Source organism: Narcine bancroftii, chromosome 3, assembly GCF_036971445.1.
Source record: "Narcine bancroftii isolate sNarBan1 chromosome 3, sNarBan1.hap1, whole genome shotgun sequence".
NCBI lineage: Eukaryota > Metazoa > Chordata > Chondrichthyes > Torpediniformes > Narcinidae > Narcine > Narcine bancroftii.
In genome coordinates, this window is record NC_091471.1 from 1,787,538 (window position 1) to 1,811,922 (window position 24,385).

At 43.6% G+C, this 24,385-nt stretch overlaps 1 protein-coding gene across 1 annotated transcript in view; it reads right to left on the reverse strand.

Annotated features, from left to right (window-relative positions):
- Nucleotides 1-983: 983 nt before the first annotated feature.
- Nucleotides 984-24,385, reverse strand: part of LOC138756926 (disintegrin and metalloproteinase domain-containing protein 19-like) — a 271,202-nt gene continuing 247,800 nt past the window's right edge. The window contains exons 23-25 of the mRNA XM_069923354.1: nucleotides 23,978-24,061; nucleotides 22,491-22,644; nucleotides 984-1,331 (exon numbers count right to left, since the gene is read on the reverse strand). Of these exons, the coding sequence (XP_069779455.1) occupies nucleotides 1,310-1,331; nucleotides 22,491-22,644; nucleotides 23,978-24,061 (260 nt within the window). The 3' untranslated portion in view covers nucleotides 984-1,309. The remainder of the gene's footprint in view (nucleotides 1,332-22,490; nucleotides 22,645-23,977; nucleotides 24,062-24,385) is intronic.

A 24,385-nucleotide genomic window follows, 5' to 3' on the forward strand; every position in this document is an offset into this window, starting at 1 on the left:
ATCTTGAAGGTGGAGCAGGTTTACATGGATTGACACCCCATTATGGCTGAAGGTCCTGTACTCTGCTGTTCTGTCTAGTCACAGTATTTCTTGATGTCATCTTGACCAAACCTGAAATCTCAAACTCATGAGGAAGCTTCAGATATGATGGGTATAACGGTCTTTATAACAGCATACTGAGTTCTCTGTGTGATCTGGATAGCAGATATCAGAAACAGGCCTCTCTGCTGAGTGTCTCCATGCTGACGAAGCCCATCCTGTGTGCCTGCATTTAGCCTAGATTTCCCTGAACATTTCCTATTCATCCTCCTGTCTAACTTTACAATTGTCCTCATTTCCCCTGGCAGCTCATTTCATCTCCTTACCGGCCTCTGTGTGAAGAGGGTGCTTCTTGGTTCCCCTTAAATCTTACCCCTCTCATCTTCTTGTTATAGACTCCTCTAGGACAAAGGTGCTGACTATTTGCCTTGTCTCTGCCCCATGAATTTACAAACCTCCATTGGTTTTAACCTTAGCCTCCGAATTCCCAAGAGTGGATCCAGCCTCTCTGTATCATTCAACTCTGCCAGTCGCAGCATAATCTCGTGAATCTTCTCTGCTTCCTTTCCATCCTAATGATATCCTTCCTGCAGTTGGGTGACCAGAACTGCATGCAGACCTCCGAGTGCGGTCTCACCGCCGCTTTGTACAGTGGTCCCATGATGTCCCAGCTCCCATATTCAATGACATGACAGATGAAAGCAAGCATGTCAAACGTCATCACCCTGAATAGATGTTTCACCACCTTCGTGGAAAGATATTCTTGTATCCCCATGTCTCTCTCTGTTCCACAACATCCCTCCTCCCCCCCCCAACTCAACTCCCCAAGGTCCTTTCCCCTGTGTTAAATCCTGCCCTGGTTTAACAGGAACTGGCATTGTACAATTGTACATTGTGAAAATATTTTTAAAAAGTAGGAAAACATCAACAGCAATAGCTTAACATTAATTTATTATAACAAAATGACACTAACTAACCTTTTCCATTGAGCCATTTAAAATGATATATTGAAATGCAATCTAACCTATCTACAGTGAGGATCCATTCACAATCACAACACAAAAAACCAATGTCATGCACAGATCTTGAATGGATGAAGGACGTGGGGGAAATGTTTAACAGGCACCATGCAAGGCTCAGTGATGACATTGCGGCGAAATGTCGTGCGCCTCGGGTCTGGAGAGGTGGGCTGGCATATCTGGCTGAATTCACTGCTTCCACATGCTGTGAGTTCTCGTTGCAATGTTCACTGCTGGTTTGAGTGTCAAGGTTATGACATAGATGTAAAAAATCTGTGGAGGGAAATGAGAAAACAAATACCTTACATGGAACATGAGTTGTGACCTGTAATCTAATCCCGTCGGCCTGCACATAGTCCATATCCATCCACTCCCTGCCTGTTCATGTGCCTGCTAAATGCTACTTTTTCATCTGCACCCACCACCTTCCCATGGTACCTACCATTCTCTGTGTCAAAAAGCCTGCCCAGTAAATCTCCTTCAAACATTTCCTCTCTCTTTAAACCTACACCCTCTAGCATTTAAGATTTTCACAGTGGGAAAAAGACCTTAATTACCCATAATGCTATACACTTCTATCAGGTCTCCCTTCAGCCTCCCACTCCACAGCTTTATCCAACCTCTCCAGAAAGATCAAGTCTTCCAATCCAGGCAACTGGATCCAGGCGTGAAGCACTGATGACCCTTGACTTCCTATGAATGCTGCGTGCCCTGCTGAGTTTCTCCAGCATGTTTGTGTGTTACATAACATCCTGGTGAACAATTTCTGCACCCTCTCATCAGCCTTGTCGTCCTTCCTGTAACGTGGAGATTGTGTAACAGCACTGATTTACCACAACTTATAAACAAATAATGATTACGCTCACTCGGTTCTTGCAGCACCTCATGAAGTCGACTTTCTTTATTAACCACGAAAAACAACATTGCATTCTTCATCTCCCCAAACAGCACCCAGCCAAATCCCTCTGCCCTTCTCATGGGTGATCCTGATACTCTCACTCTCCTCTTGCATCTGATTCATTACCTGTATATTGTTGCTTATCATACCCAAGCATTCGCACCATTACCCCCCACCCCCCAGCCGCGCATTGCTTCACTTATGCCATCAATGGCATCCGGCACCACTCCCAACATAGTAAGTACGTGACCACAACAACTGGAACTGCACACAATGGTCGACATCTGCAATGTGATTTCCTAACCGTGAGATGTGATTGGTGCAGATATGGAATGAGCTGCCACTAAAAGGTGTCGAGGCAGGGATAAGTCTGTTTAAAATACACACTCAGGTACAGGGACAGGGCAGAGTGAGAGGAATGTTGCCAAATTCAAGCAAATAGGATGAGCGGAGAGAGGTGCCTTGGTTGGCTTGGAAACATTGAGTTGAAGGGCTTGTCCTCATGCTGCACAGTTCTTTGACCATGGGCTCCAGACGAATGGTCCCTACCCCCTGTTACCCTCTTATTTTTAACATTTCTAAAACGTTAGGATTTTTTGTGATTCTCTTCTGCAAGGATATTTCATGGGCACTTTTGGTCCATGATTTTTGTTTTAAAAAGGTAATAAGGAGAATCCTGGGAATTATAGACCAGTGAGTCTCATGTCGGTGGTGTGTAAACAATTGGAAAGGATTCTTAAGGATTAGATCCACCAGCATTTGGAGAGGTATAATTTACTCAAGAATAGCCAGCATGGCTTTGTAAAGGAAAGGCCGGGCCTCACGAGCCTAACTGAGTTCTTTGAGGAAGTGACAAAAGAAATTGATGAGGGTAGGGCGGTAGATGTGGTCTATATGGATTTCAGTAAAGTGTTAGATAAGGTCCCTCATGAGAGATTCGTCTGGAAGGCACGGGATCAGTGGAAAAAATTGGCTTGCAGGAAGACAGAGAGTAGTGGTGGAAGGGAGGTCCTCTGCATGGAGGGTAGTGAGTAGTTCTCGGTCCTTTACTCTTCGTGGTATCTATAAATGATCTCGATGATGATGCAGAAGGTTGGGCGAGTAAGCTTGTGGATGACACAAAGACGGGAGGAATTGTCAATGGAGCTAAAGGTTGCAAGAGCACATAGACAGGATGCAGTGCTGGGCAGAAAAATGGCAAATGGAGTTCAATCTGGACCAGTTTGAGTTTTGTCAGGACAAATCGAAAAGCTGAGTACAAGGTTAATGGTCGGTTAATTAAGAGCATGGATGAACAGAGGGATCTTCCAGTTCATGGCCATATATCCCTCAAGGTAGTTGCTCAGGTTGATAGGATAGTAAAAAAAGCCTATGGGCTTCTGGGCTTCTTTATTTAATAGGGGGATTGTGTAGAAGAGTAGAGAAGTCATGTTGCAGCTTTATAACCATAAAACAATTACAGCATGGAAGCAGGCCATCTCGACCCTTCTAGTCCACACCGAACCAAGTCCTCTCCTCTAGTCCCACCTACCTGCACCCTGTCCATAACCCTCTATTCCCCTCCCATCCATAGACCTATCTAATTTTTCCTTAAATGACATTGACCCTGCCGCCACTACTTCTCCCGGAAGCTCATTCCACACGGCCAGCACTCTTTGAGTGAAGAAGTTCCCCCTCATGTTACTTCTAAACTTTTGCCCCTTAACTCATGACCTCTTGTTTCAATTCCCCTACTCTCAATGGAAAAAGCCTATCTATATCAACTCTATCTAGCCCTCTCAGGATCTTAAATACCTCTATCAAATCCCGTCTTAACCTAATTTGCTCAATCTATCTTTGTAATCTAGATTCTGAAACCCAGGTAACATTTTCATAAATCTTCTCTGCACCCTCTCTATCTTGTTAATATCCTTCCTATAATTCAGTGGCCAGTCTCAACATCACTTCCCAACTCCTGTATACTATGCTTTGATTTATAAAGGCCAGCATACCTTCTTTTAGCTTTTAGCTTTTCTAATTTCTTTCTTAAGATTCTTTTTACATTCAATGTATTCTCCGAACATCTCCTTTATTCCTTGTTTCTTGTATTTATTGTAGGTCTCCCTCTTTTTACAAACCAAATTTCCAATATGCTTTGAAAACCATGGCTCTCTCAAACTTTTGAGAACATAGGGTGATGTTGGTTGGGGATTTCAATTTTCCAAACATAGATTGGAAAACATAGCCAGTAAAAGGGCAGGATGGCTTAGTATTTATACAATGTGTTCAGGATTGCTTTTTGCAGCAATATGTTGAGACGCCAACTAGAGGCAGAGCAGTGTTAGATCTGTTGTTTGGGAATGCAATGGGGCAGGTGACGGAGGTAAGCGTTGGAGAGAACTTCGGATCCGGTGATCATGGGTCCATTAGCTTTAGCTTAATGATGGAAAGGGATAGGTCGGGTCCGAGGTTGAAGGTCTTCGAGTGGGGGAAGGCCAGATTTGGAGAAATGAGAAGGAATTTGCAGAGAGTTGTGTGGGATGATCTTTTTGCCGGAAAGGATGTAGAGGAAATTTGGGGGGCATTTAGGGGTGAAATTTTGAGAGTACAGGATCTTTATGTTCCAGTCATGCCAAAGGGGAAGACCAAAGGTTCGAGGGAGCCGTGGTTTTCTGGTGAAATTAAGAAATTGTTTCGGGTCAGGGAGGCCTATACCAAATATAAAATACAAGGGATTGAAGAGAAGTATGGTCATTACTTAGATTGCAGGAAGAACCTTAAGAGGGAAATTAGAAAGGCAAAAAGAAGGTATGAGGAGGCCATAGCTAATAAGGCGAAGGTGAATCCTAAGGGTTTTTACAGATATGTGAACAGTAAAAGAAGGGTTAAGGATAGACTAGGTCCACTGGATGATGGGACCGGTGAACTATGTCAGGCACCGTATGAGATCGGAGAAATATTGAACAAATTTTTCTCGTCCGTATTCACGAGGGAAAGGGACATTGGGATATACGAGATAAGAGAGGCAAAGGGCTTAGTCATGGAAAGGATAGGGATTAGTAAAGCGAGAGTTTTGGAGCTTCTAGGGTCAATTAAGGTGGATAAGTCTCCTGGTCCTGATGGGATTTTTCCCAGGATATTAAGGGAGGTCAGGGAACAAATAGCGGGGGCACTGACAGTGATTTTTCAAAGATCAGTGGAGGAGGGGTTGGTACCACAGGATTGGAGGGTTGCAAATGTTGTTCCATTGTTCAAAAAAGGCATTAGGTGTAGGCCAAGTAATTATCGGCCAGTAAGATTGACTTCGGTGGTGGGGAAGGTTATGGAGGGTATGCTTCGAGATAGTACATACGCATATCTGGATGGGCAGGGGTTGATTAGGGGCACCCAGCATGGGTTTGTAAAAGGAAAGTCATGTTTGACGAACCTTGTTGAGTTTTTTGAGGAAGTGACAAAAAAGGTGGATGAAGGTAGAGTGGAGGAAGTGATCTATTTGGATTTTAGTAAGGCTTTTGATAAGGTTCCGCATGGAAGGTTAATAAGGAAGATTCAGTGTCCAGGAATTAGTAGAGAGATTGTGACATGGGTTCAGAGGTGGCTGGAAGATAAACAGCAGAGAATCATGGTGGACAACTGTCTGTCAGTTTGGAAGCCTGTGACAAGCGGGGGTGCCTCAGGGATCAGTGCTAGATCCCTTGTTGTTTAACATTTATATAAATGATTTAGAGGAGAGTGTGGTTAATGGGGTAAGCAAATATGCGGATGATACGAAAATAGAGGGAGTGGTGGATAGTGAGGTAGATTTTCTTGGATTACAGAAGGATTTGGTTTGTTTGGAAGAGTGGGCTGAAAGATGGCAGATGGAATTCAATGTAGACAAGTGTGAGGTGTTGCATTTTGGTAACAATAACCAGAATAGGACATATACAGTTAAGGGAGGGCATTGAGGCACGTAGAGGAGCAAAGGGACCTGGGGGTTATGGTACAGAGTTCACTGAAGGTGGATTCCCATGTAGACAGGGTGGTTAAGAAGGCATATGGTATGCTGGCCTCCATAAATCATAGTATAGAGTATAGGAGCTGGGAGGTGATGCTGCAGCTGTTTAAGGCATTGGTGAGGCCAGGTTTGGAGTATTGTGCTCAGTTCTGGTCTCCAAATTATAGAAAGAATATAGATAAGGTGGAGAGGTGCAGAGAAGGTTTACAAGGATGTTGCCTGGCCTTCAGCATCTGGATTACAGGGAGAGATTAAGGAGACTGGGACTTTATTCAATGGAACGTAGACGACTGAGAGGGGACTTGATAGAAGTATTTAAAATTATGAAAGGAATAGATAGACTAGACATAAACAGATTCTTTCCCCTGAGGGCAGGGGAGGTTGGAACAAGAGGCCCTGAGTTAAGGGTAAGGGGGCAACACTTTAGGAGAAATATTAGAGGTGGCTATTTCACTCAGCGAGTGGTGGCAGAATGGAATGAACTTCCAAATGAGATAGTTGTGTCAAGGACCCTTCTGTCATTTAAGAGAAGGTTAGATGTGAACATGGAGGTGAGGGGGCTGGAGGATTATTGGCGGTGAGCAGGATATTTGAGCTAATGGAGTTGTTATAGTGAACTGGTGCGGACTCGAAAGGCCGACATGGCCTGTTTCCACTCCGTAAATGGTTATATAAAAATTTTGTACCCTCAATATCTCACCTTTAAAAGACTACATTTCTCTACTACATCCTGCCCATAAAACAAATTGTCCCAATCCACTCCTCGTAAATCCTTTCTCATCTCCTCAAATCTAGCTTTTCCCCCACTCAAAAACCTCAACCCTAGGCCCTGACCTATTCCTTTCCATAATTATATTGAAGGCAATGGTACTATGACCACTGGACCTGAAGTGCTCCCCTACACATCCCTCCATCACCTGATCTATACATTCCCCAACAGTAGATCCAATGCTGCCCCTTTACGTTTTGTTGTATAAAACCATCCTGCAAACATTTTACAAACTCCAATCCATCCAGCCCTTTCACAGAATGGGTTTCCCAATCTATATTTGGAAAATTAAAATCTCCCACTATCACAACCCTGGGCTTATTACAAACACCTGCTATCTCCCTACAAATTTGCTCCTCTAGTTCTTGCTCCCCTTTAGGTGGTCTATAATACACGCCTATAAGTGTGACTACCCTTTCCTATTCCTCAGTTCCACCCATACAGCCTCCCTAAATGAGCCCTCCAATCTAAGCACCGCTGTAATATTTTCCCTGACAAGCAATGCTACACCACCCCCTCTTGCCCCTCCAATTCTATCACACCTAAAGCAACAAAATCCAGAAATAGTTAGCTGCCAATCACATCCCTCCTGCAACCATGTTTTATTAATCGCTACCACGTCATACTGCCAAGTGTCTATCCACACCCTCAGCTCATACTGGATCTAATTCTGGGTAATGAACCTGGTCAGGTGGCGGAACTCTTGGTGGAGCAACGTTTTGATGAGAGGGACTCCAACTCCCTGAGCTTTAACATAGCTATGGATAAGGATAAAAGTAGACAAAATGGTTAAATGTTTAATTGGGGAAGGGGTAATTATGATGAGATGAAGCAGGAACTAGCAAGAGTAAATTGGAAACAGATTTTCAAGGGTGAAAGGACAGAAGTAATGTGGAGGAAGTTTAGGGTCAATTTGTGCTGGGTTCAGGATAGGTTTGTCCCACTGGGTCAAGGAAAAAATAGTAGGAAAAGGGAACTGTGGTTGTCAAAGCAGCTGAAGCAGTGGCTCAAGAGGATGAAGGAAGCAAACATTAGATATTGGAAGTAGGAACCAGGAAGTGCTCATGAGAAGTAAATGGCAGCCAGGAAGGAGCTTGAGAAAAGATGTACGAGAGCTCAAAGGGGACATGAGAAGGCCTTGGCATGTAGAATTAAGGAGAACCTCAGGACATTCTATACTTGAGTGAAGACAGAAGGATGACGAGAATGAAAATTGGGCCGCTAAAGGGTAAAGAAGGTAACATATGCCTAGAGGTGGAGGAGGTTGGGGAGGACCTAAATGAATACCTTGCATTAGTATTCACAAAATGACCTGGATCAGGGTGAGATCGGAATAGAACAGGCCTGTGTGCTGGACAATGTGGAGATTAATGAAGAGGAAGCAAGATTGCTAAGTCCCCAGAGCATGACGTGATATACCCCAGGTTGCCCTATTCTGGGGCAGTGGATATGATCTTTGAATCCTCTTTGGCTGCAGGGGAGAATGACAAATGCACTCCCCTTATTTAAAAAAAGTTAATAGGGAGAATCCTGGGAATTATAGATTGGTCAGTCTAATGACAGTGGTGTGAAAACAATTACAGAGGATTCTTAAGATAGGATCTGTGAGCATTTGGAAAAGTACAGTCTATTCAGATAATTGGCATGGCTTTGTGAAGGGAAGGTAACAAAACATTCCCTTCACAAGTTTTCTGAGGAGGTGATGAAAGAAATTGATGAGAGTAGGGTGGTAGATGTGGTCTATAAGGCATTTGACAAGGTCACCCATGAGAAACTTGTTCAGAAAGTCATGAAGTATGGGATCCATGTAAATAAAAAATTGGCTTGCATGTACAAAGTAGAGAGCAGTAGTGGAAGGAAAGTATTCTGCCTGCAGGTCGGTGACTAATGGAGGATCTGTTCTGGGACCCCTGCTCTTTGTGATTTTTATAAATGACCTGGATGAAGAGGTAGAAGGATGGGTCAGTAAGTTTGTGGATGATACGAAGTTTGGAGGAGTTGTGGATGGAGCTGAAGGTTGTTGAAATTTACAAGAGGATATAGACAGGATGAAGGGTTGGGTGGAAAATTGGCAGATGGAGTTCAATGCGGGTAAGCGTGAGGTGATGGATTTTGGAAGGACAAACCAGAGGCTGAGTCCAGGGTTAATGGTCAGTTACTTAAGAGTGTGGATGAATAGAGGGACAATGGGGTCAAATCCATACATCCCCAAGGCTGTTTAACAGGTTAAGAGGATAGTGAAGAAGGCCTATGGGATGTTGGGCTTCATTAATACAGGGATTGAATTCAGGAGTCGAGAGGTCATGTTGCAACTCTACAAATTCATGGTGAGATCACACTTTGAGTATTGTGTTCAGTTCTGGTCACCTCATTATAGGAAGGATGTGGAAGCTATGGAGAGGGTGAGAGGAGATTCACCAGGATATTACCTGGTTTGGAAAATAAAATGAGGCAAGGTTAGCAGAGCTGGGACTTTTCTCTTTGGAGTGTAGAAGGATGAGAGAAGACTTTTTAGAGGTCTAGAAAAAAATGAGAGGCATAGATAGGGTGGACAGCCAACACCTGTTTCCCAGGGCAGAATCAGCAAACATCATAGAACATGTGTACAAATGAAGGGAAGGAAGTTTAGGGGATACATCAGGGGTAGGTTTTTTTATGCAGAGTTGTGGGGGCCTGGAATGCCTTACCAGGGGTGATGGTGCAGGTTGGAACATTAGGCACATTTAATAGACTCTGACAAGCATATGGATGGAAGAAAAATAGAGGGTTATGGAGTAGGGAGGGTTTAGTACATTTTTTTATCGAGGGGCAAAGTGCTTGTATTGCGCTGTAGTGTTCTACATTCTATCCACCACTACTCTCTGGCTTCTACCACAAGCCAATATCTAATCCAGTTTACTACCTCACCATGAACACTGAACGACTCAACCTTCCTGACTTCTTGACCCATGTGGGCCCTTGTCAAAGGCCTTACTAAAGTCCATGAAGACAACATCCACAGCCTTTCCTCCATCTACTTCCTTAGTATCCTCCTCACTAAACTCTGCACGATTAGTTAGACGTGACCAATGATGGACAAGGACATGCTGACTATCTCTAAGGGAAATACCATATCATGCTGTGGCCATTACAGAGATTTGGATGACATAAGGACTTGATTGGCTGATGCAAGTTCTGGGTTTGGATGTTACAAAATAGAGAAGATGATAAAAGGGGGGGGGGATTACGGATAGTATCATAGATGTAGAAAGGGGGCATTTTGTCAGTGTGGGTGGAAGCCAGAAACAAGAAGGGAACAATCACTTTATTGGGTGTAGTCTATTGGCCCTGAAATAGCTACTGGGCCACTGAGGAGCAGATAAGTCAGGGCCTGTACTGTGCTGTCATGTTCCATGTTTCATCAAGAGTAACATAAAAATGGTGAAATTACATATAGCTAAAGGGGGAAAGAAGCTGGGTAAGAAGTGCAGAGGGAATAGAAGGTGTGAGCAGTGAAGAGATAGGTAGAGGGAGAGACCACTAGGAAGTAGGGATGGGGGATACAAAAGTTAGAGAGAGGAATAAGATAGAAAAAAATTAAGTGCAGGAGTGGGTGAAGAAGAGATGGCAACAGTTGAATCAGATGGGGGCTGGGAGTTACCGAACATTAGAAAAATCCATATTTATTCCTTGGTTTGAATCTGTTCAGGAGGAATCTACTTGTTTGGATGAGAGAGTATTAGCTGCAAGAAGTGTTCAACAAACATGGATTGTTTTCTCTGGAGCAACAGAGGCTGAGAGAGACCTGAAGGAAGTTGATAAAATTATGATGTACACAGATAGGGTTCATAGAAATATTAAATATTACAGGGGATTGTTTGAAGGTGAGAGGAAGGTTTAAAGGAGATTTATGAGGGAATTTTTTATTTCCAAAGAGAGTGATAGGTTCTTGGAATGTTCAGTGAGAGAAGGTTGTGGTGGAAGATATGCAGCAATGTTTAAAAGGCCTTTAGGCAGGAAGTGATGTCAAGCACTGCACAGGCAGTTGAGATTGATTTAAAATGGCATCAATAATGACAGATTTTTGGGAGGAGTCACGTGATGGAGGAGTGGCTGGAAGGAGAATACCAGCCCTCTCCAGAAAAGAAGAAATAAAGTGAAGAAAATACAAAGTTCAAGAAATACAAAACCTAACAAATAAAAGATAAAGTTGTGGAGAAAAGAAAGAAAATGGCACCCAAGAAGGAAAAAAAGAAGAAAAGATGCCGGAAGAGAAAGGAGAAAGCCTTACCTGTATGAAGAAACAGGGAGCCGTCGGGGAGAAGAGAGCCCATTCTCCGAGGTTGGTGACGATCCCACAGAGTCGCGACCCCCCCGACCGCTGGACTGCAAAAATGGCTCTCTGAGCCAAACAAAAGTGTGCAATGCGCTTACTAAGGAGAAGGTGAACACTGACGGGAGGGCTCTCAGCTGGAAGAAGAGGAAAGTGACAGGAAAGGGAGTGAAAGGATAGAAGAGCAGCAGCAGGAGGCCCAACAGATGAGTAGCCCAGAAGAAGAGGACCAACAGCAAGAGGCCAAGCAAGAAGAAGCCCAGCAAAGTGAGACAAGCAACTCATCAGGAAAGTCAGAAGAGACACAGATACAAGGAAGAGAAGAAGACACAAACACAGGGACAGACACAGAAGAAGAGCAAGATCTGCACAGAGAAATAGAAGGTAAAACAGATGGACAGAATATAGAAAGTTTTTTTTCAACATTAAAAGAATGGTTGACATTAGAATTTAGTGAAATGAAAAGAAAAATGAAAAGTACAGAAGAAAAAGTGAATAGAATAGAGCTGGTCATGACAGAAATAGGGAAAAGATTAGAAAATGAGGAAGAACGAGAAACGGCTGTAGAAATGGAAGTGAACGACTTAAGAAGAAAATTGGAAGAAAGTGACAAAAAAATTAAAGAGACACAAGAGTTGTTATCTCAGAAAATTGATATGTTGGAAAATTATAGTAGGCGAAACAACATAAAAATAGTGGGCCTGAAGGAGGGTGAAGAAGGCACAGACATGAAGGAATTTATAAAAGGATGGATCCAAAAGGTCCTGGGAATGACAGAAATAAAAGAAGGAATGGAAGTAGAAAGGGCACACGGAGCACTAGCCCCGAAACTAAGTTCTCTACTTTGTACATCAAAAACCAAGATCCGTTTTAGTAAAATTTTTGAGATAAACAAGAGAAAATATACTGGAGTGGGCAAGGAATAAAATTAGAGAAGACAATAAACCATTGGAATACAAGGGTCAAAAAATATTTATTATGGTAGCAAAAAAATGTATAATGTCAACTTGGAAATAAGAAGAGAGCCTGAGAGTACAGAAATGGTACATGGAAATGAATAAATGTATTCCATTGGAAAAAATAACATATAATTTAAAAAATAAAGTCACATTATTTGAACAAATTTGGGAACTATACATGGAACATAACAGAGAGGGCTTGCCTCGGACCTCCACCCCCTAAAATGATAAGAAGACAAAATGACTTGATCCAGTGTGTAAAAGTAGATGACACATTTTTCTTGTTTATTTTTCATTGTGTGATGAGATTGTGTAATGGTTTTATTATATTGTATATGTTGAATGTTTATTGGTTTTGGAGGGAGGTGGGAAGGGGGAAGGGAAAGTAGGGGGATAAAAAAGGGGAGAAGATGCCACTGTGTATATTTAAGAGGGAAATGTTTGTATGTATTTTGGTTGATATGGTTTACAGTGTGAAAAATAAAAAATTATATAAAAAAAAGAATGACAGTTTTTGTGGCCGTAGGGCCTGTTCCTGACTTATATTGTTTCATGTCTATAGAAGTTTTAAAATGTCCAGATTCTTTAGTGCCTCTCTCTAGCAACATCCATATATTTTCACTGCATGTTTTATAATTGTTTTTACTTGTTTATGTATTGAAAACTGGCACATCTTGTGATGGTGTGGCATCTCACATGTTGCCTGGGAATCCTTCAGATTAGTCATCTCTGTGAAAAAGTAGCTCACCGTGTGGCACAGTGACCATGCCTTTAAATTGGAAGATTAAGACATACCCTGTCGATTTGGTCTCCAAACCCTAGGCTTCACTGACTGGTGCACACGGTCAAACATCTTCCCGCTGGACTTGCGTCAATGGTGCTGCAGCCTAAGTACTCGACAGGCTCGATGGGACATCGGAGCCCTTTGTGGACTGGGAGATATGCGTGGAGCTGTGGGAACTAAAGAATGGGAATGAATATCAATTTTACATGAGCCAAAGGGGTTATCAAAAAGGAGCTGTGCAATAAATGAGGAAGAAAGCTCCATTATAAGGGGAAAACAAAAGGGGACACATTTTGGTGACTCAAGAATAAATGAGAAAGGGCCATTTACCTGATTCCACTGAAAGGAATATCAGACTCATTTTCTATCAGTTGGCACAATCTTCCCTTGTGTAAAGCTTCAGCTTTTTTTTCCTGAATCATTCTCTCATATTCTGTAGAGATCTGTTCCATAACGCCAGATATCTCTGCCTCAGTGCAGACATGTTGAGAGGCAGAGAAATTTGGCATTGAAGGATATGCCCAAACACAGGGAATAGAATCAGAGGACAGAATTTCTAGACCCTGCTGGCAGAGTCTGGGAACATATGTATCTCAATGCAGTGGGGATAGAAATCCTGATTTTGTGCAAACATGCACAAATGTGCTGCAGTTCATGCAACATCAATAGGAACGAAAGGGTAACCAATGTTCAGATTCTGGGACCTTTGTTGGAATAAGAAAAAGACAGGCAGATGCCTGAATAAAAAGGTGGGTGGAGGGGGATAGAAGAAGAGGGAGGAAAGCATAAGAGCACAGGCTGACAGGTAAGAGGTAATGGGTGAAAACATGTGGGAGGGTAGAAGAAAAAAGTGGGAAGTGATGGGGAACGTTTCTGCCACCTACAACGGGATCCCACCAGCAGACACATCTTTCTCTCCCTCTCTCTGCTTTCTGCAGGGTGCTCCCTCCAGGATTCCCTCATCTACTTATCCCTTCCTACCAATCATGCCCTTGGTACTAACCCCTGTAACTGCAGGAAATACTACATTTGCACCCACCTTCTCCCTCTTCACTATTTGGGGCTCCAAACAGTCCTTCCAAATTAAGCAACACTTCACTTGTGAATCTGTAGGAGTCATTTACTGCAACTGGTGGTCTTGTTGTGGCCTCTTCCACGTCAGGGAAGGGGGGACTAGATTCAGACTGGGAGATCACTTCATTGAGCACCTTCGTTCTTCCACTGCCACAGCAAGGCCTTCCAGCAGCCTACCACTGCTGCGCTGATGTGTCTGTCCGTGGCCTCATGTATTGCTGATCTGAAGCCACTCACAAATTTAAAGAACATCTTATATTCCATCTCAGCAGTTTCCTCCAGATGGCATCAATATTGACCTCCAATTTTCATTAGCACCCCTCCCCCAGACTCTCCCCTTTCCCTTCCCCTCTCTCCTTTCCTCCAGTTCCCCATTCCCTTCCTTCCCCCATCAGGGATCTACCTTTCTCAGTCCTCTGCCCGCTCCACCTATCACTTATCAACTTTTACCCTATTACCTGTATTGACTTACTCCCTATGAGCCAATGTTCCTCCTCCTTCCTCTTTCTCCCCCTGTTGGAAGTCCAGGTCCAAGTGTTAGCTACCCTTTACTCTCTATGAGCCAGTGTTCTTCCTCCTTCCTCTTTCTCCCCCTGTTGGAAGTCCAGGCCCAAGTGTTAGCTACCCTTTACTCCCTATGAGCCAGTGTTCCTCGTAGTTCCTCTTTCTCCCCCTGTTGGAAGTCCAGGCCCAAGTATTAGCTACCCTTTACTCCCTATGAGCCAGTGTTCCTCCTCCTTCCTCTTTCTCACCCTGTTGGAAGTCCAGGCCCAAGTATTAGCTACCCTTTACTCCCTATGAGCCAGTGTTCCTCCTCCTTCCTCTTTCTCCCCCTGTTGGAAGTCCAGGTCCAAGTGTTAGCTACCCTTTACTCTCTATGAGCCAGTGTTCTTCCTCCTTCCTCTTTCTCCCCCTGTTGGAAGTCCAGGCCCAAGTGTTAACTACCCTTTACTCCCTATGAGCCAGTGTTCCTCGTCCTTCCTCTTTCTCCCCCTGTTGGAAGTCCAGGCCCAAGTATTAGCTACCCTTTACTCCCTATGAGCCAGTGTTCTTCCTCCTTCCTCTTTCTCCCCCTGTTGGAAGTCCAGGCCCAAGTGTTAGCTACCCTTTACTCCCTATGAGCCAGTGTTCCTCCTCCTTCCTCTTTCTCCCCCTGTTGGAAGTCCAGGCCCAAGTGTTAGCTACCCTTTATTCCCTAGGGATGCTGGGTAACCCTGCATGATTATCTATTGGATGTCACCAGAATTCGCAGACTGCCTTGTTTAACTATGTATAGATATTTTTAACTCCAGATGTGTCTCCACCCCATGTATAGAGTCTACCCGAACTCTAAATTTCACACCCAGTCCCTTACCCTCTGCCTTGTTTCATTAACTACATTCAGTTTCAGAAGGTCCAATGTTACTTAAGAGTCTCACAACATACCATTAACTTCTGGCCCTCAGGAGAAAAATATCCATACGTATTCCATAGTCAGAACATTCTGAATAGGCAGGGTAAAAAGTGAGTTGTGGCCTATGACCCATAGAATGCAACAACACAGTAAACAGGACATTTGGCCCTTCTAGTCTGTGCGGAGACAATATTCTGCTAGGTCCATTGACCAGTGCATAACCCTCCAGACCTCTCTCATCCATGTATCTATCTAATATATTCTTAAAACAAGATTGAGGCCACATTTACCACATTAGATGGCAGCTCGTTCCACTCTGTGAAGAAATTCCTCCTAATTTTCCCCTAAACCTTTCCCCTTTCACCCTAAAGCCATATCCTCTCGTATATATCTCTCCTAATCTAAATGGAAAGAACCTACTCATATTTACTTTGTCTATACCCTTCACAGTTTTATAAATGTCTATCCAATCTCCCCTCATTCTTCCACACCCCAAGGACTAAAGTCCTAACCTGTTCAACCTTTCACTGTAATTCAACTCCTGAAGACCCAGCGACATCCGAGAAAATCTTATCTACACTCTTTCAATCCTACTGATATCCTTCCTGTGGCTAGGTGACCAGAACTGTACACAATACTCCAAATTTGGCCTCATCACTGTCTTATACAACCTCATCATAGCATCCCATCTCCTATATTCAATACTCTGATTTCTTTACAACCCTGTCTACCTGTGTTGCCACTTTCAGGGAATTATGTATCTGTATTCCCAGATCCCTCTGTTCTACCGCACTCCTCAGTGCCCTGCTATTTACTGTGTATGACCAACCTTGGTTTGTCCTTCCAAAATGCAACACATCACACTTAAATTCCACCTGCCATTCTCTGGTCAATTTTTCCGACTGGTCTAGATCCCTCTGCAAGCTTTGAATGCTTTCTTCGCTGTCCACAACGTCTCCAATCTTAGTGTCATCTGCAAACTTGCTGATCCAATTTATCACATTATCACCCATATCATTGACGTAGATGACAAACAACAATGGTCCCAGCACCGATCCCTGAGGCACACCACTCGTCGCAGGCCTCCAGTCTGAGAAGCATCACCCACCATTACTCTCTGTCTTTTCCCATTCAGCCAATTTAGAATCCAGTTTACAATCTCTACATGGATACCTCGCGTCCGAACCTTCTGAACTAGCCTCCCATGTTGGACCTTGTCGAAGGGCTTACTAAATTCCATGTAGATACAATCCACAGCCTTTCCTTCATCCACTGCCCTGGTAATTTCCTCGGAAAACTATAAAATTTGTTAAACGTGACCTACCTCTCACAAATTCATGCTGACTATACTTAATCAGCCCCTGGCTGTCCAAGTACTTGTATATTCAATCTCTCAGAACATCCTCCAACAATTTAACTACTACTGATGCCAGGCTCACTGGCCTGTAATTTCCTGGTTAATTTTTGGAGCCTTTTTTAAACAATGGAACAACATGAGCTCCCCTCCAATCCTCTGGCACTCACACGTGGCTAAGGACATTTTAAATATTTCTGCCAGTGCCCCTGCAATTTCTATACTAGTCTCCCTCAAGGTCTGAGGGAATATCACGTCAGGCCCATGGAATTTATCTACCTGATGTGGAGGCAACTGTCGGCTGGAGGGGCAGGGGAGTCCAACTAACAATAGTTCCCGTGAGTGCGTGATGCGTCACTTATGGCATCATTATGGCCGGGTTGGCGATTTAATGGGTTGGTCCCCCTGCAGCTTAAAAGGTTCTTCCAGCACCTTTGCCCCAGTAATTGTCCCAAGTCCCAGCCCAGGTGCTGCAGTTTAAAAGAGGCTACTGAATCCCATGCAGGACAATGTCAAAACCTTTGCTAACTTCCTTGTAGACAAGAGCCCTGCCCTTGTAGACATGAGCCCTGCCCTCATCAATTCTCGGTCACCTTTTTAAAATACACAATCATGCGTGTGAGACATGATTTCCCACCACAAAGCCATGCTGAATATCTCTAATTAGTCCTCACTTTTCCACATGCAGGTCCTGTCACTCAGAATCTCCTCCAGTAACTTCCCACGACCAACATTAAGCTCACTGGTGTATAAGTCCCTTCCTTGTTCTTACAGCCTTTTTTATTAACAGGCAGACCACTTGCCACCCTTCAGTCTTCCAGCACCTTACCTGTGGCAAATGATGAGAGAAGTATTTCTGATGGACCCCTGCAATTTCCTGAAAGATTCCTGACACAGTATATGGATCTGCCGACCAGAGAGACCATAATGGATCCAGTATAGGGTAATAATAAACCTGGTCAGGGGACGAACCTCTTGGTGGGGTAGGATTTTGGTGGGAGTGACCACAACTCCCTGAGCTTTAGCATAGCTATTGAAAAGGATAAAAGCACAAAATGGGAAGGGTAATTATGAAGGGATAAGGCAGGAACTAGGGAGAGTAAATTGGGAACATATATTCTTGGGGAGAAGCTCAGAGATAATGTGGAGGATGTTTAGGAACTACTTGCATGGGGTTCTGGATAGGGTTGTCCCACTGAGACAGGGAAAAAATATAGCAAAGATAAATACACATAACTAACATTTTGGGCTTGAGCCCTTCATCAAGATATTAAAAAATGTAGGCAGGTGGCTGAACAAAATCAAGGGTGGGGGAGGAGGATTACAGCCCCAATGGCAGGAAGTAGTAGGTGGATAAGGGAGGGAGGACACAGCAAAGCAGGGGGAGGAGGGACGGATTTGTGAATAGAGAAGCGAGGAGGTGGAGAGTTGGTGGAAAGAAGACAATGGGAAAGGGAAGGGGGGGGAGGGAAGAGAGCAGATTAACAGAATCCAGAGAGGTCTATGCTAATGCCATCCAGCTGGATGGTGCCCAGATGTAAAATCAAGTGTTGTGCCTCCAATTTACGGGTAGTCTTGGTGGGATAGTACATGAGGCCATGGACAGACATGTCAGTATGGGAGTGGGGGTGGAATTGAAGTGGTTGGCCACTGGGAGATCCCTGTCACTGATGAGGACAGAGCGAAAGTGCTCAATAAAGGAATGCAGAACTAGGCCTTTTCCTCTTTTGGAGCGAAGAAGGATGAGAGGTGACTTAATAGAGGTCTTGGTTATACTGTGATTGGCTAATGCCAGCTGGCCATACCTCCTGAGACCGATCCTCCCCATAACCCCTTTGCATGGTCCCCATTCACCCTGCCAAGATCAGTTGATGAGGTTGGCTTCTGCTCCGGTCTATAGTTAATAAAAGCTTATCAGTTTCAGAACCTAAGTCTTTTGGGGTAATTTTTTTTAAATTTTTTTTTTTATTTAGTCTTTTGGGGTAATTGATGGTGCATCACAAGGTAAGCATGGACCAGAATGTGGAAAGATTTGCCAAGGATGGTTGACAAATTCAGGAAGCTTTAAGTTGTTATCATCAAATGTACGATGAAAAAAAAAGATGTAATTAAAAAGTCTGCTTTAAGACTTCAGTAATCCACGCACACGGGCACATTTCTGACCTGCATCCATTCCAGGATATGAGAAATTCTTCAGTCCCCTTTATGGTCATAAATCAGGGACGACCTCTACTGGGTAATGAACTTGGTCAGGTGGCGGACCTCTCGCTGGCGAGCATTTCAGAGATAGTGACCACAACTTTCTGAACTCTATCATAGCCAAGAGTGGACAAAATGGGAAATGGTTTAATTGGCATTAGGCAGGTACTTGGAGGAGTAAACAGGGAACAGATGCTCTCAGGAAAATGCACAGCAGAAAGATGGAGGATTTAGGGACCACTTATGTGGGGTTCTGGATAGTTCTGTCCCACTGAGACAGGGAAAAGATCGTAGGATAAGGGAACCATGGTTGATCAGAGAGGTGAGACTGCTGGTCAGGAGTAAGAAGGAAGTATATCTAAATTTAAAAAGCAAAAGTCAGGAAAGGCTCATGAGAATTATATTGGTAGCTCGGAAGGAACTTAAGACGGACTTATGAGAGCTAGAAGGGGGAAAGAGAAGGTTTTGGCAAGTATGATGTTGGAAAAACCTAAGACAATCTACATGTACACGAAGAACAGAAGGATAAATAGAGTGAGGATAGCCTGGAGGCAGAAGTAGATGAATACTTTCCATCAGTGTTCACTGGGAAGAGATACCTTGGTGAATGTGAGGCCAGTGTGCTGGAGTGTGTTGAGGTTAAGAAAGAGGTCCTGTAGGATACTCTTAAAAATATCTAGATTGATTAGACCTGGGGACTGGACATAATATACCCACTATTACAGGAAGGGAGGGAAGAGACTGATGGAGCATTGGTGATGATCTTTGCATCCTCCCTGGCTATAGGAGATTGGAGAATGGCAAATGTCTTGCCTTTTTTTAAAACAGTTAAAAGGGAGAATCCTGGGAATTAATGAGTGAGTCTTAGATCAGTGGTGTGCAAACTATTGGAGAGGATCCTTATGGACAGGGTTTACAGGCATATAGAGAAGCAGAGTCTTCTCAGTGATAATCTGAGAGGCAGGTCGTGCCTCATGAGCCCAAGTTTTTCAAGGAGGTGATGAAAGAAATGGATGAAGGTAGGGCAGTTGATGTGGTGCATATGGGCTTTAGTGAGGCATTTGACATGGTTCGCCATGGTAGGCTCATTTAGGCACCAGATAATCTTTGTGTCCTCTCTGGTGACAGGAGAGGTACCAAGGATTGGAGAATAGCCAGTGTAGTTGACTTGTTCATCAAAGGTAATCCTGTGATTTATTGACCTGTGTATCTTACATCAGTGCTGGACAAACTATTGGAAAGGATTCAGGGACAGTATTTAGAAGCATTTGGAGAAGCATATCCTTCTCAGGAATAGTCAGCATGGGTTTAAAAAGGGCAGCCTGAGTTTTTTGAGGTGACAAAACAAACTGAGGTAGAGTGTTCGATGCAGTGTATATGTATTTTCTAAGATGTTTGACAAGGTTCCCCGTGGTAGACTCCTACAGAAAGTCATGAGGCATGGGATCCATGGAAACTTGCCTGCGAAGATTCAGAATTGACTCGGACACAGAAGGCAGGAAATGGTAGGAAATGGAACATATTCTGCCTTGAGGTCAGTGACTGGCGGTGTTCTGCAAGGGATCTATCTCCCTGCTTTGTGAGTTTTATAAGTGACGGATGAAGAAGTGGAAGGATGGATTAGTGAGTTTGTAGATGAATCAGAATCAGAATTTATTGCCATGAACAAGTCACAAAATTTGTTGTTTTGCTGCAGCGTCTCAGTGCAAATGGTCATAGAAATCACTTTACGACAAGAAATGTAAAAAGAGCGCACGAAAAGTAAGGCAATGTTTTTGGTTCACTGATTATTCAGGAATCTGATGGCTGCTGAGTGTTCAACTTTAGGCTCCTGGACCTTTTCTCCGATGATAGTAGAGTGAAGAGAGCATGGCCTGGGTAGAAGCGGCTATCTTAAAACACTGTCCATGATGGAGTGAAGTCTGGTGCCTGTGATGTCGCAGGCCGAGTGAACAACCCTCTGAAGTGTTTTCTTGCACTGGCTATTCTCCAATCCTTGGTACCTCTCCTATCACCAGAGAGGATACAAAGATTATCTTGTGCCTAAATGAGCCTACCATGGCGAACCATGTCAAATGCCTCACTAAAGCCCATATGCACCACATCAACTGCCCTACCTTCATCCATTTCTTTCATCACCTCCTTGAAAAACTTGGGCTCATGAGGCACGACCTGCCTCTCAGATTATCACTGAGAAGACTCTGCTTCTCTATATGCCTGTAAACCCTGTCCATAAGGATCCTCTCCAATAGTTTGCACACCACTGATCTAAGACTCACTCATTAATTCCCAGACAAAGAATGGAGTTGTGGATAGCAATGAAGGTTACTGTAGGCTACAAAAGGACACCAACAGGATATAGAGTGGCGCAGAGAAGTGGAAGATGCGGTTCAATCTGGGAAAGAGTGAAGTTGTACACTTTCAAAGATTGGACTTGAGGGCGCACTATGTGGTTAATGCCAGGGTTCTCAATAGTGTGGAGAAACAGAGGGATATTAGGGTCCAGATCCACCGATCTCTCAATGTTGCTGTGCAAGTTGACAGAGTGGTTAAGAAGGAGCCTTTATTTTTTAGGGATTGAGTTGAAGAGGTAATGTAGCAGCTCTAAAATTTTTTTAGTATGACCACAAAGAGTATTTGGTTCAGTTCTGGTTGCCTCATTACTGGAAGAATGTTGGAAGGATGGGAGAGGCTGCAGAGGAGATTTACTAGGACACTGCCTGGCTTGAAGAACATGTCTCATGAAAGAATGTTGAGTTCTGTTTGGATCATTGGTGGATGAGAGTCAATTTAATGGAGTTGTACAGGATTGTGAAGTGAACAGCCAGCACCTTTTTTCCAGGGTGGTCCTCACTAATACCAGAGGATATCCATTTAAGTTGAGTGGAGGAAGGAGAGGGGTAAATGTCAGAGGTAAATTTTTTACACAGAGAGTGGTGGGACCTGAAATGCACTGCCTGGGGTGGTGGTGGAGGCTTACAAAATAAAGAAATTTTAAAGACTGTTAGATGGGTACATGGATGTGAGAAAAATGGGCTGTGAAGGAGGAAAGAATTTGAGCGATGTAGAGGAGATTCAAACAGGATGGTCCAACGTCTTGGATAAAAGGACCCGTGCTGATCTGTACTCTTATCTCATACAATCAACGTGCCATTTAAAGTCCCCCACAACAACTGGGCTTCCGTTCATCAATTATTTTTTGGTTTATTGCCTGTGTCACTGTAATGTTATTTGTTGGTGGCCTACAGACAACTTGCACCAGTGATATGTTTCCTTCACCATTCCTCATCTCCTACTCCTTAGAACCTATCTTGTCTCTCACTGTCACCCCATCTTCTCCTCAATGAAGAGTACTATCCCACCTCCCTCACCTTCCCGACTATCCTTCTGGGTTACATGGTACTCTGTCCATTTCATTCCCAATCATCTCCACCCTCCAACCATGTTTCTGGAATGGCCACTAAATCATGTTTATGTGCTAATTTTTGCCACAGATCATTCACTATCCTTCAAATGCAATCTCATTCTCTGAAATATATTCATAATTTAAGCACAAATTGAACAGTGGTTGAGTTATTCAGGATTTTGAATCGTAAAGACTAAACCTTGAAATTATTTAACAAATAAATGGTTGAATATGAAAGATCCATTTTAAGGAATATCTAAATGAAACAATCTTATGATGAACATTGTAATAAAAATCTGGCACCGTACCTTACAGTGGGACTATTCTCACTGAGATTGGATCTCTCCGATACGTTATCATTGCTGTCATTCTCTTTCCTCAGATAGTACAGGAGTAATAAGAATGTCACAAGAAGCAAGAGCAGAATCAGCAAAAGAAATACCATCAGCCAAACAGGTGTACCTAGGTTAAAGGCAAAAAAGACAAGCTATGAATGAGGAAGTCAGTGAGTCATGGAGCCATGCAGCACGGAAGAGGTCCTCTGGCCCAATGTCCATACTGATCAATTTTCCCTTCTGCACTGGTTTCATTCGCCTGCATTTGATCAATATCCCTCCCTGCCCGTCCTTTCCACATCATTCAAGTTTATTGTCACAAGTACCAAGATGTAATGATAAAGTTTGTTTTGTGAGCAGTCCAGTTGATATCTCATACATATTACACAAGTAAGACAGAAAACAGAAGTGTAGAGTTACAAGTGGAGATCAGTTGGAATGGAGCAAGTGTGAGGTTCATTCAGGAGTCTGATAATGGCAGGAATGAAACTGTGCTTGAATCTGAGGGACCGTGATTTCACACTTGTGAATCTTCTTCCTGACGGAACTTGGAAAATTGCATTACTTAGAAGATTGTGTTCAGTTCTGGTTGCCTCATTACAGGAAGGATGTGGAAGCTGTGGAGAGGGGGCAGAGGAGATTCACCAGGACGTTGCCTGGACTGGAGAATGTGTCTTATGAGATGAAGTTAGCAGAACTGGGAGAAGGATGAGAGGTCCACAAGATAATGAGAGGAATAGATAGGGTGGACAGCCAACACTTATATCCCATGGCCAGAGCCTATCTGTACAAAGTGAGGGTAGGAAAGTTTAGGGGACACCAGGGGTAATTTGTTTTTACACAGAGAGTTGTGGGGGCCTGGAATGCCTTGCCAGGGGTGGTGGTGGAGGCTGGGACATTGGGGCATTTAAGAGACTCTTTAGATGGAAGGAAAATAGATTGAGGTAAAGAAGGTTTAGTTTTTTGAGTAAGTTTATATAGATCGGCACAACATTGTTGGCCAAAGGGCCTTTACTGTGCTATAATACTTTTTGTTCTGTTGGGGGTGGGGGGGGGAGGTGAGTGAAGAGAGTGTGGCTAGACTGGGATGAATTTTTTAACGTTGGCTGCTTTTCCAAGGCAGCACCAGTTATAAATGGAGTGGCGGGCAGTGGGGGGTGGTTTGATGGTCTGATCTGCATTCGTACCCTCTACAGTTCTTGTAGTCTCATCTGAAGTAGTTCTGCTGCACTCTGATAGGCTACTTTTGACAGTGCACTTGCAGAAGTTGTTAAAGGATGCAGGTGACACCCCAAATTTGCTCAGGCTTCTGGCGTGCGGTCCAGGCCATCATATCAATATGGGTACATGATCAGCTGGGCGAGCAGCAACAATGGGAGTAAAAGCATTGCTGAGTTTTGGATCAGAACCCTTCTTCAATTCTTGGTGGATGTTATAATTTCTGTCCTGCGGTTTCTTACCTGTGTGTGCACAAGAAACCATTGTTTCTGGAGTGGCAGCCTTTGACGTATTCACACCTTGTTTAAACTGTGGTGCTGTGGGAACTGAAAAGGTACATGTTAGTGATGACAGACTGTCCCAAGCAGTGTATGTGATCACAGTAGCAAGAGCTAGAAATGTCGGTGGTCACTCACTGCCTTTTCCACAGAAACCCCTATCAGGTTCTGGCACCAGAAATTGTGATAACTGCACACACTTTTTCAGTGTGGACTGCAAGTTGTAAGAACAGAAACGCTGGTGGAACTCAGCAGGCCTCACAGTGTCCATAGCAGGTAAAGATGTTTATGGCCTGAGCCCTTCTTCAAGACATGAGCAAAAAGCAGGCAGGTGCCTGAATTAAAAGGCTGGGGAAGAGGGAAGAATAGGCA